Source organism: Antedon bifida, chromosome 4 (assembly GCF_963402885.1).
Source record: "Antedon bifida chromosome 4, ecAntBifi1.1, whole genome shotgun sequence".
Classification (NCBI taxonomy): domain Eukaryota; kingdom Metazoa; phylum Echinodermata; class Crinoidea; order Comatulida; family Antedonidae; genus Antedon; species Antedon bifida.
The window spans coordinates 1,970,664-1,982,769 of NC_136229.1; the positions used below are offsets into that span (position 1 = coordinate 1,970,664).

The 12,106-nt window shown below is 32.0% G+C and overlaps 2 protein-coding genes and 1 long non-coding RNA gene across 4 annotated transcripts in view; all 3 read left to right on the top strand.

Annotated features, from left to right (window-relative positions):
* The window catches only part of LOC144840398 (uncharacterized), a 26,109-nt gene extending 21,660 nt beyond the window's left edge, over positions 1 to 4,449 (top strand). For both annotated transcript variants that reach the window (XM_078696205.1, XM_078696206.1), the window contains exons 2-3: positions 2,353 to 2,577; positions 2,920 to 4,449. In XM_078696205.1, the coding sequence (XP_078552331.1) occupies positions 2,353 to 2,577; positions 2,920 to 3,991 (1,297 nt within the window). In that variant the 3' untranslated portion in view covers positions 3,992 to 4,449. The remainder of the gene's footprint in view (positions 1 to 2,352; positions 2,578 to 2,919) is intronic.
* A 1,102-nt stretch (positions 4,450 to 5,551) lies between these two features.
* On the top strand, positions 5,552 to 7,447 carry LOC144841380 (uncharacterized). Its single transcript, XM_078697699.1, has 2 exons — positions 5,552 to 5,703; positions 6,218 to 7,447. Exons 1-2 carry the CDS (start codon positions 5,552 to 5,554, stop codon positions 7,329 to 7,331), a joined length of 1,266 nt encoding a protein of 421 aa, XP_078553825.1. The 3' UTR covers positions 7,332 to 7,447.
* A 1,054-nt stretch (positions 7,448 to 8,501) lies between these two features.
* LOC144840429 (uncharacterized) lies at positions 8,502 to 10,788 on the top strand. The gene is made up of 3 exons (XR_013611915.1): positions 8,502 to 8,579; positions 9,567 to 9,670; positions 10,687 to 10,788. It is a non-coding gene; the product is annotated as an uncharacterized LOC144840429 (long non-coding RNA).
* The last annotated feature ends 1,318 nt before the right edge of the window (positions 10,789 to 12,106 follow it).

Consider the following 12,106-nt stretch of genomic DNA (forward strand, 5'->3'; position numbering starts at 1 on the left):
ATCCGTAGGCAAGATACTTTACTTGCGTTGCCTCTCTCCACCCAGGTGTATAAATGGGTACCCAGTTAGATCTACACACAACTTTGCGCTGGTTACCGGCTGCATTATGGGAGTATGTTTCCATACGTGTTTGATCCCAAAAAAAATACTGGGGTAATAATGCTTGTAAAGCGCCTTTGAGCATGATTACTCATGAAAAGGGCGCTATATAAATGTGGTATTATTATTGATTGCATAAATCAATTACAAAAAACAGCAACGACATAACACAATACAACTTTCATCGATAAATTAATAATAATCCTCGATAAAATGTTTACAATAGTCACTTTATTGTTTGTAATTCATTGCAAATATGACGTCAACATATTTGTCCTTTGACTATTAGGCATGCGTGTGTTGTGTTGCCACTAGGTGTAAAGATGACTTGTTTTAACTTTGTTTAGTTTTAGCTTTACTGAACCACTACTAAATATGTTTCCATTGATCTAAAATCGATTATCAATACATTTCTTATTATTGTTTAATACAACCATTTTAATTAAAAGAAAAAAGATTCAAGAACATATGGGAACAATAATAAGAATTGCCTAGATCAATTTCAAAATTGTTGACACAGCCACCTAATAGTTACAAATTAAAAATAAAGAAAGCCCTATATATAAAATGGAATAACCCATCTCTAAACAAACAATAAGTTGTTACAAAACCATCTGCATATTTAAATACTCATAACAAGAACGTCTAAGACCGTATTTCATTGCACTGATGATGTTGTTCGGCGTAACAACGAAAAATGTTTTTTTTTTATCAAACTCAAGTTTATTTTAATCTTATTATGCTGTCGGAAGTTCGGCAACATTATTCACGATATCACCTTGAACACTTCGGTGTCAATCAAGGACTTACGAAAAAAATCCGTAAAAAAGCAGCTGATATAAACTATTTAGAAAAATTGTAAAACGATCGGCGTTTTCCCAAAATGTATAAAATTAAAAATATGTATAGATTGGCGATGAAAGAAATGGTAATTTATACAAAAACAAGCGTGTAGAAAAGACATATACACATTATTTTCGTTCTTCATCTACCGTCCCCAGGGGAAATATTGCTAATACACCCGAAGAGAAGGGGTTGGTTGAAAGGTTAGCGTTCATTTTGCACTTTTCTAAATCTATCAGGACACTCGTATGTGTCACTCATCGGCATTTTTATTTGATGCAGAAGTCAATGAGCACATTTATAAGCATACCCGTACTTTTGAATAATGAAGATGTAATCAAACATTCTAACATATTCATTTTTTTTCCTCTTTTGTTGTGTAAAGTACAACTGTTATTCATTCATCATATCACTAAATACATATTAATAGATGTTTGTTGATATATTCATTTCATTCATTAGTATTTATAGACTTATTTTAGTATGTCCATACTACAAAGAAATTAGACCCTCCTTTTTAAAACCTTATTATTTTAATCAACTAATAAATAAAAAGTTTATTTTACTAATGAAAAACAAAAAGAAAAAAGTAATCAATAACCTGGTAAGATTTGCCTTTTTCGCATATAAAAAGAGAACTAATTATTTTGCTGTTACTACTTCTTAAATTTTATAATATGTACTATTTTCTATTATTGTACTTGGGCCAGTGGCCTACATACTATTGAACAAATGAATGAATGAAAAAGATACATTTTTATCGTATGCAAAGAAGTGCTTCTATAGGACAAGCAAAGTTTTTTTTTTACTGAGATCATCTATTCGCTTTTTAAAGCGATGATTTTGATTCACCTCCCTGAGCCCCTACCACGAGAATGTTAAGCCTCTAGGCTGTTGAATAAATGTGTTTTTAGTATTGCGCGGGTACGTGATGTTGCTAATGCATTGTAACCTTGCTACCATTAACTTGTTTAAATACAAAACTTAATTTACTTGTAAAAGGTTATTACTCTGACTATTTACATTTATTTACATAATTAGGCGTTAATAATACTATTATTAAAAGCATGACATTATGGAGAACGTACGCCTTCACTCATATAACCATTACTTAGCATAAACGGTAGGCTATATATTCAATAAATATTTACTATTGAATGCTTGTGTCATTATTGGTGGAACGAAAAGATAAGCTGGACGATATCAAGAAAATCTGCTGGTAATATAATAACCAGAAAGTTGTCGCCGTCGATCCCAAGTTATACTTGTTTTATCGATTGCTAAACGGCCGTCCGTAACTCGTGCAACGACGTGATTTCCAGTACGATTGACTGTCATAACATCATTGTAACAAGTAAAGACATATTTCGTTTCCTCTTGTCTGTCAATGTTTTGATTTATTTTTTGTAGGAGGCGAAAGATAGGTCCGGTGGATCATACGAGTTGTAGGCCTAGTGTCGATAGAGTCAGCATGAAATTCAAGTGGAAATTGGCGGCATTAAGTACATTTTTAGGACTCGGTCTCGTGTTTATGATGAGTGTACATCAGGCCCAACAAACTAATATACGTCATTGGGCTTTGTTGGATGAGGACAATGTTGTGCAGCCTAGAGCGCAAAAGTCAGGCGAAGAAAAGTAAGTAGTACTATTGTATTTAGAAATCGTTAGACGAGTAAAAGCCTAGTTTTGGTAGTTGTCCAACTGGTTTTACACTGTGTTATTGATATGCATGTTCATACCCATATAGAGAGACGTGTCCCTTCATATAGTGGTATTTGTAGTTCTATAATGTTATGCACATTCTGTATTAATCTAGTTAAATATTTATTATGTTAATGTAAAAGATAATAAAAGGATAATAATTACATTAATTTAATATAATGTTGTAAACATTTTTAATACATATTTTTTCAAATATTAATGTTATGTTATAATGTATTAATTATTAATAATTTCTTTATTGTTTTACATCTTCAGGAACTATGTCCCAAAACAAATAGGGTCAGTAGTCTCGCCACCGAATCAAGTTTTAAAGACGACAGAATTGCATCATATAGGCCTAATACGAACTCCAAACTTTTTAAATATTACCAAACAAATCCTACCGTGGATAGACCGTAAGATATACCTGTCTAACTATTTTACATCAAATCTCACAGAAGATGAAAAGCTTACTTACAGAAACTCCGTCATTATATATTTACATCACAATAAGGCCGCGGGAACAACGACAAAGAAATGTATGCAACACGTTATTCCAAAAAGTGGGAAGAAACTAGGACCTGTCATGGCAAGCGCTAACCGTATGAGTATAAGTAAACGGCTTAGTCTACATCCCCAAAATAGGTACAATGTGTACATGGGTGGATATTCGTTCGGTTTATGTGATGACATTAATCAATCGTGTTCTTATTTTACCATATTCAGAGACCCGTTCCAAAGGTCAATTTCAAGTTTTTCGTATTGCAGAAGAGCTCGTAGTGACCAGTTATGTAGGGCGCAAAGTCCATGGAAAGTGACACTAAAAGAATGGACAATACATCAAGGAAGTTTTCTATTTCGCCAACTGTTATTCCATCCAAAATTTTGTAGCGAATTTAAAAACAATTTTAAACCGTATTTGCTTCCTCATGATATTTACGGTTCTATACCTTGCTGGTTTAGGCAAAAAGTGATTATGTTTGATTTATTATCAAAGTCGCAAATAGATGCGTTAGTTGATTTTTGTGTCAATAATATTGAAAAATGGTTTGCTGTTGTCGGATTAACTGAGGAGTATGATACATCATTGGCAATGTTGCAACAAGTATACGGCGTTCCATTCTCGAGTTGCGCTGGAAGCGTTCAAAACACTGGCGGACGCTATACTAACATATCTAATAATAAAAATGAAACTCTATCAGACGGGCATGCGCAGATGGTTGATGAATTAATGAATGACGAAGATGTTCAACGTGCTTTATACGCTGATATAAGGTTATATAACAAGATAAAAGAAATATTTTATAAACAGAAAGAAAAAATGGACCTATTAAATAAAATATCATGAAATTGTCAGGACGTTGTAGTAGATCATCCGGATTTTATGAGACAAATAGTTTATGCAAAACAAAAATAATCCTAAAATCACACAGAAATAGCGAAAGTTTAGTATCACGTTTGTGTTTGAAAGATGTCATACCCACGAACACACAGTAAAGGGGAAGTATACAGAGGAAATACATATAATAATAATCTTGATTATATTTTTCTAAATTATTTGAAGGAATTTCCTTCATTGGGCAACGATATCAACGTTTATTTGTCAACTTTGGTTTTACTATGAATTATTTATTTTGGACTAATGTATGCAATAAAATAAGTTCACTAAATGTATTTAAGAATAATAAATAGGCCTAATAAATATATTTTTATATTGTATAATAATAGTCATTCGACACGTATTGAATGTGTTCGGACGTTGTGCGTAATGCAAAAAAGGAAGTATAAAAATGATTGTGGCTAACACATCGGAATAAAACAATCGCTGTGCACTTTGATTTGTTTACTTAACTTATTTGTTTAGGCTAGTTTCAATACCTCCCACTGTGTGAACTTGCCATTGTTTCTGGCTTTTACACCAGTCCCACCCTTCCCACTTATATTCCAAGTTTCCTGGACTTTCTGCATTCTCACTCCTGAGGACGATCAAAGTATATTGATCGAAACGTCGAGAAACTCGAACAGTTCTTTTCAGAACTAATACACGTGGTGTACCGCAAACTTTATATCAACATTCGATTTCGCCATGCAAACCTTCAAACAAGATGTAAGATAATGAACATGATAACAAACGATAATAATGACAAAGCTAATAGCGTTGACATTTGTCAGTTGTAAGGGCCTATGAGTTTATTAGCGTTGTGTTTGTCTAACATACATTGAGATTGATTTATCCTATATCTTATCTTATTAAAATGCACACGTCACATAAGTAATACACGGCGAGTTATTACGCTGGATTTTTTTTTATTTGTGACTAAATGACTAATTGGTGGAATATGTTTCCACATACTATATATTTAAAAACTTACCCCCAAAGAATCAATCGTTAGTTTAATTAAGTTGAGCAGCAAGTAGTTATTGATTCTTGGAAAAGCTAATGATAGAAAGAAAGTCAATATTTCTTGTCTGGATACTTCGCACAACACAACAAATTATTGTTTCAGAGATTCGATTTCACACCTGAAACGTATACCAAAAGAATAATTATTGGTCTCTATTTACGCATATTTAACTTGTTTACCATTCAACAGCATTCCTTGCATCAATAAACGGACAACGCGAACATTTTTTAAATTTTAGAGATATTTTGTTTGTGTGTGCATTTAGTGTTCGATCTGAGACTGGAATACAGAAGGTCTAGTAAGCGAAAATAATGTTTTAATTAAGTTTTTTAAAAGAATCGAACATGAACAGGTTGAGTTATTATTGTAAAGTGTCCGGACACAACAGTAATCCATGTGTGCTGTCAACTATCTATTTATTGTTGATGATAGGCATGATATCGTATGTTTATGACAATAAAGAACAATTCTTATTAATGGTGATCTGTTGCTAGAGAGAAAAAATGAAGAAAACAACTGGACGACTTGAGAGTATTGTACGAGCCGGTATCCTAATTTGTTTAGCTACTTGTTTTTGTATTTCGTGGACTTGCAGTGTACTTAACCGTCTACCAATTCAAGACATACTAGGCACAATTTCTGAGACCACTATAAGGTATGTTACTATAATAACTATAAAGAAAATTAGTGCAATGGATTGAATTTTTATTCTACACACTTTTGTATCTATTGTATATTGTAATTGGTTCTTGTGGATCTTGTTGATGTTCTCTTGTCTTGTATTTTATGTATTCCAGTCTGTAAATGGCGAGCTCTCCGATGTTGGTTGCGAATTGAAATACAATTAAATACACTGTACTTTTAAGATCATCATAAGATTGCAGAACGTCGTAAACATTCCGGTAGCATTAAAGTCAGAACGCTCAAATTTATGAAAATTTTTTTTTTTTACATTTCGGTAAAGTCCCTTCTTGAAGAAACAAGGCCATATACATGGCTGCAGTCGCGTGGTCAAATTTGAGTTAGTGTTTACTGACCGACAAACCGACCATCAGACCATCAGACCAACGGACCGACATAGTTAGCTGTAAAGTCGTGTTTGCACGCGACTAATACAAATATACCTGACGTCTATTTAGTCTAAAGTTATCTTTGCTATATTGTTTCAGGTTCAATGCATCAAGGAGGAGTGGAACATCGGAACCACTACCACAACTTGGCAACACAGTACCAATCGTAACCCCGGTGGGCTTAAATAATGTTACCGACATGATTGAACAGGATACTGATACACCACGACCACCAGTTACAGGCCCTAACAAAGATCCTTTGACCTCGGCACTAGATAAATTGCCCTGGATCAGGTTACGTAACTTTTTACCAAACTTTTTCACAATGTCAGCAAATGTATCAACCAACTCTTATCGTGATGCTGTTTCAGTATACGTGCATTATAACAAAGCGGCTGGAACCACAACAAAAAATTGTATGTTGAAAACCTTGCCTAAATTTCATAAACGCGTCTGGCATGTGCTAACGGATTGCGTACGCGTTTCCTTAAAGAATCACTACGTGTTTGACGCGTTGATGGGAGATTATTCGTTCGGCGTATGCGATGATTTATCTAGACCGTGTTCTTATTTTACGTTTTTAAGAGACCCTTATGAACGAACGGTTTCAAGCTATTCTTACTGCCGCCGTGCAAGAACGGATCAGCTATGCAGAGCCCTGGATCCATGGAAAGTATCCATAAATGAATGGGCAGTACATCAAGGTAGTTTCTTTTTTAGACAACTGCTTTTTAATCCTAAATTCTGTAATGGCTTTAAAGAGTACTATAAAAGAAATGTTATTAAAAATGACATGTATCTGCAAACACCTTTCTGGTTTAGAGAAAAAGTTATTTTATTACATTTGCTATCAAAAGATGAATATAACGCTCTTACGCAGTTTGTACTGGAACATTTTGAAAAGTGGTTCGCTTTTGTTGGTTTGACTAGCGAGTATGATTTGTCCTTACAACTAATGGGGGCGGTGTTTGATGTACCATTTCAAAATGAATGTCGTGGAATGCATGATAACTTCAGTGGAGCTTACACAAATCTAGTTGTAAACACTACCTTCAAAGATGCATCAAGAACGAGAGTTAACAGTGTAATGATTGAAAGATTGAAAGCAGACAAACTTGTTAATGAAGCCTTATCTGCAGATTATCAAATATATTTAAATGCTGTTAAAATATTTGAAAAGCAAAAGTTAAAGTTTTTAAATACATCTTCATAGAGTCAGAGTATTACGTCACGCTAAAGAATAGAGCTTGGACAACTGATATTACATCCGCCATCTTGTCACGTCCAAACACTCTTTTTCAATTTGATGCAAACAATGTATTCATATCCCTCCTTATCCTCCATAATGTAGAACGTTAAATAACCAATCACTGTATGTTAGGTAATGTTTACAGTAGGCCTATATTTGATGCATAAATTATTTAGTTAGACATTTCTTAGTTAAGTTCTATTTTTTTACTCATGGGCACATTAAAAGGATACGGTAACAAATAATATCAATACAATATATTAAAAAAACAACAAAAACAACCAAAGAGGTGAACAAATGCTGGGCAGGGAGAAGCTTACAGTCAGGGGAAAACTAGCAAAATGCTTCCTATTTTCTAGGATTTTTATCAGATAATCTATATTGTTTTGACAACTCTTGTAATATGACCACAGTGCTGATTTTGTTTGATTTCCTCTAACTGCTTAAGCAAAATACATCAAATAAGTCAGGTGCACCCTGGTTTCGACTGGGTTGTTAAACCAGGTTAAACAAGAAATAATAATTTTTAAAAAAAGAAAGTCAATGATATTACATGTTAAACATAATAATATAAGACGGAGTTTTGACTTAATATTAGTAAAAAGATAAATATTATGGCACATATGGCGTTTCATACGTATACATACTTGGGGCAAGTCTAACTCTGCATATTATTTTAGATATACGTAATTATAGCATTTCAGTTATTAATCGATGCAAGTTGTAAGAAAATAAAAATTATACATCGATTGGAATTCCAAATGTTGAAATTAAAGTGTAAGAATCGATAGTCTTATTAGTTAGAAATTAAAGACAAAACTAAGAGAATGATGAAAATGTGTTTATCGATTGAGATATAATTGGAGTTGCTTTGACGGATTGAAATTATACAAATTGAGAAAAATAAATGCTAACCCCATGTGTTGTTAATATTTTCTCATGATACATTAGAATATGTAGAACCTAAACTATGTTCTGTTAAAGAAGTGAAGCCTTATAAATTAATTTTTATATGCACAATCTGATATTTCTTTTATAACTAATTTATTAGTTCCTTTTTGACATTTGTTTGCTGCGTAAGACAATTTGTATATAATGGTTAATGTTTATAATTAAAGCTCTCTCTCTCACGCCATACATTGGTCTTTATTTCTTCATTCCGGTGAAAACGCAGAGTCACTAAATGCCTACTCTAGGCCAACCATAATTGTGGTAAGATCTCTAAACATTTAGCTTAGCAAGGCATATGAATAAATCAATGAATGAAACAAGTAGTAGTCATTACATAGTATGGTTTTCATTCCAAAAAATTTAAAAACATTTATTTCCATACTCTGACATAGGCCTAAAACATAATATCGTACAAATAAAAAAAAAAGATATGAGGTCAGAGGTTGAAGGCAGATGCCCTGGAAGATGAAAACAGAATATGTTGTGGTGGGCGAGCCTTAAAAAAAAGAATAAATGAATAAAAGATATATTGTCAATTCAAAGCAATCGTCAAATACGTTACCTAATCACAATAAGTATTTTATATACTAAATTGGTGACTTAACAAATTTGTAATAACATGAATAGTTAGTGTGATGATTAATTATATCAATAACATAAAGATGTATTGTCCATTAAAAACATGAACAATTACGATTAATAAAATAAATAAAGATTTTTAATAGGCAATTGCAGTTTTAACAAAAATAAATATTTCACTTATAAAAAGACAAAAAATACGGTTAATTTAAACCAAAAACCATTGTCTGATAGACAAATTATATATATTTTGCTTTAAATTACATTTTTTTTAGGGAAAAATGTTTTTTTCGATCCAGTTTTTGGTCAAAGTGAATAACTATTATGTGACATTAAAATGGCATATTCAACAACAAAAAACATTTTCTTAGGGGGAAAATATATCTTATATCTCATAATAATTAACAGTTGTGCGTCGATATATTAACTCAATAAACCTTCATCCACATTATATTTAAAAGTCTAAATTAAGGCCGTAGGCGCTAATAAATAGAAGAGAGCATGGCATTGAATTTGTTAAAAACCTAACCATATTATCTAATTAGGATGATGTAAGTATACGGCTGATTATATTCATCTTTTGATTGTTGCTAAGTTTGATAATAATACACGCCTTCTTACAGTATATCTATCTTATGCACATGCATGATCTGAGTAATGTTTTATTAGTTACCATAGAACCATGCAGACAACCGTAGATTCCATGGTATAACTTACTTCTGTTATACAATCATCTTCAGCTGTCTTGGGAAAGCATTAGGAATTATCAGAAAGTAAGTACACTTTCATTTCATCTTTTTATCAAATAATAAAAGAATAACTGATCACAAAGAAGGCCTACAAAACATTTTAGAGGTAGACGGGATTGTCAAATGAAGCAAATAGCTATCGAGGAACTCTCTAATCACATAAAGTGTAGAAATCAACATTATATTATTTAGGAAAAAAAACATACAAAATAACATGCAATATATACAATATTTAAAATGTCATTGAATTCACTTTTACTTTTTTCACTATTATTTGTTTTAACACAAAGTAAACTAATTTAAACCGTATAAGAAATCATTTGACTGTTTCAATAAAAGGCTTTAAATCAATTTAATTTTAGTTTATTTCGTGTATTATATAATAAAAATATTTGATCATTTTTGATAGATTCTTTGTGGATTTAGTAGGTCAGTATGTATAGACAAAACAAACCAAACATTATTGACCTTTAAACGAAACAGACTTAAAACAATTCAATAGTAACTGAAACATTTATACTTATTTGTTTTAATTAAATGACACTTTATGTCGGAACTAACAAGAATAATTTAAGATTTTTTAAATAATTTAATATTTGTTATTTTTTTAGATAAAATTACATAATTTAAAATAAATGAAAACAGAATCTTCCTATAATTTAATAATATTGAACACGATTCAGATTAAATTAATTTTGTCCCTAATTGACTGACCTTGCTGACGAAGTTTTTTATATGATTTAATATTTATTCAATATTAGATAATATTCTTTGTTTTCTTGAAATCATTGTAAGTATAAATAACAAAAGTTGAAAGATGAATAATTCACGTAAAAAAGACTTTTCTAATAATTTAATGATATTGAAAGGTATTTCCTCTTAATTAAATAACCTTGATGAACAAAATGTAGTAATTATATAGTTCTTATTGACTCATCGTGATATTTTAAGTCAATACAGAACACAATTTAAAATGATAAAAGATGAGACAATGTGAGAGTTGACCAATTGACACTCTTCTCGTGTATTTGCATATGCAGGTGGATGCATGAGTCCTCTTGGACTGGTAGGGTACCGTAACAAATATTGAGTTTTGCTGATAATTCTTTGTTGTTCATGACTGAGATCGAATAAAAAGACGACAAAATACTTAATACATGTATATGTTTGAAAAAAGTGACATTGACTGGTGCAACGGAATTTAGTGTTGGAAGCTGTATGCAGGAGGTCAAAGGTCATTATACTGCCTGCTGCTTGCTGCTTGCTACATTGTTTCCTAGCATAAAGTATCATTGCTGAAATTATAATGTTTCAACTAATACCATTTGTATTAATCTCTGCATCTACTATGTTCCAGTACAATGATGCCTCTGGTAACTTTTAATTATTATTATTTCAACTTTCTTACTTATACTTTTAGAAGTTTTAAAGGTACATTATGACACATTAAGTAAGTCGAACTTTTGTTTAACATTATGACAATATGATAAAAGCTAGGGTCAATCTGTTTAGTCACCGTTCACGTGCCTTTAGTAGCCAGTTTCAACTTTTGTATCCTATAATCTACGATTGTGTAGTAATTGCATAACAGTCTCAATGCATTATCTATATTAAATTAGTTCAATAGGTATAATGATTTTGTTATTATTTTCGGCCAGAGACAATAAACTGCATTGTTCAATGTTAAACGACGCTAAACGAATGTCAATGTTACAACTAAATTAACTGAACATAATCCTAAATGATATCTCTCAATATCAAAAACAGTCTAGTTCGAACCTAAGATTCATCCAGAAGGCTGACTTGCCAAAAAGCGTTGACATAACGTAGGGAAGAGTGAAAATTCCCTGACATATTTGAAAAAAAAAAGTTTGTTGTTTCTGGGCGTCAAATGCCGTATCAGAATCGGGTGTAATTACGCACAGGTGTGAAATATTTTTATCTTTGTTCCTTCGTGTATTTTTCATATTATTATACTGATACCTTCATGATATTTCGTTAGCTCAAAGCTCGAATACTAGCATTACAGTTGGCCAATACATAACTTGCCCTGATAATGCTACAGTAAATACTAACAGAAGATCGTCCACAAGAACTATTGATTATCGCTACTCTATCAGTGTCAATTCTGATCGTTTTACAATACATCCTGATCCATCCGATATATTTCCGACTGATGTAGTTATTGGAGAAACATATTTTCAATTCGTTGCTCAAAATGCTGACGGAGTTGAGGTTGAGCAATGCTCATTCACAATCACGGTCCAAGGTAATAAATACTTATTATTATACATTATTATGGTGAATATTATGTATATATATTATGTTTTAATAAACCTTGGTACTGTTCGCAACATGATTAACCATGTTGTTTATGGCCGACGTCTGTCGTGAACGACAATGTCAATTAGTTTTGCAACCATCTGAATGATGATTGAAACTAAGCCAGGACTGTTTAAA

Excerpts from the sequence above, each read along its gene's own strand:
- LOC144841380 (XM_078697699.1), top strand. The coding sequence starts at position 5,552 with ATGAAGAAAACAACTGGACGACTTGAGAGTATTGTACGAGCCGGTATC. Across the intron at positions 5,704-6,217 it reads ATTTCTGAGACCACTATAAG|GTTCAATGCATCAAGGAGGA; the intron begins GTATGTTACTAT and ends ATATTGTTTCAG.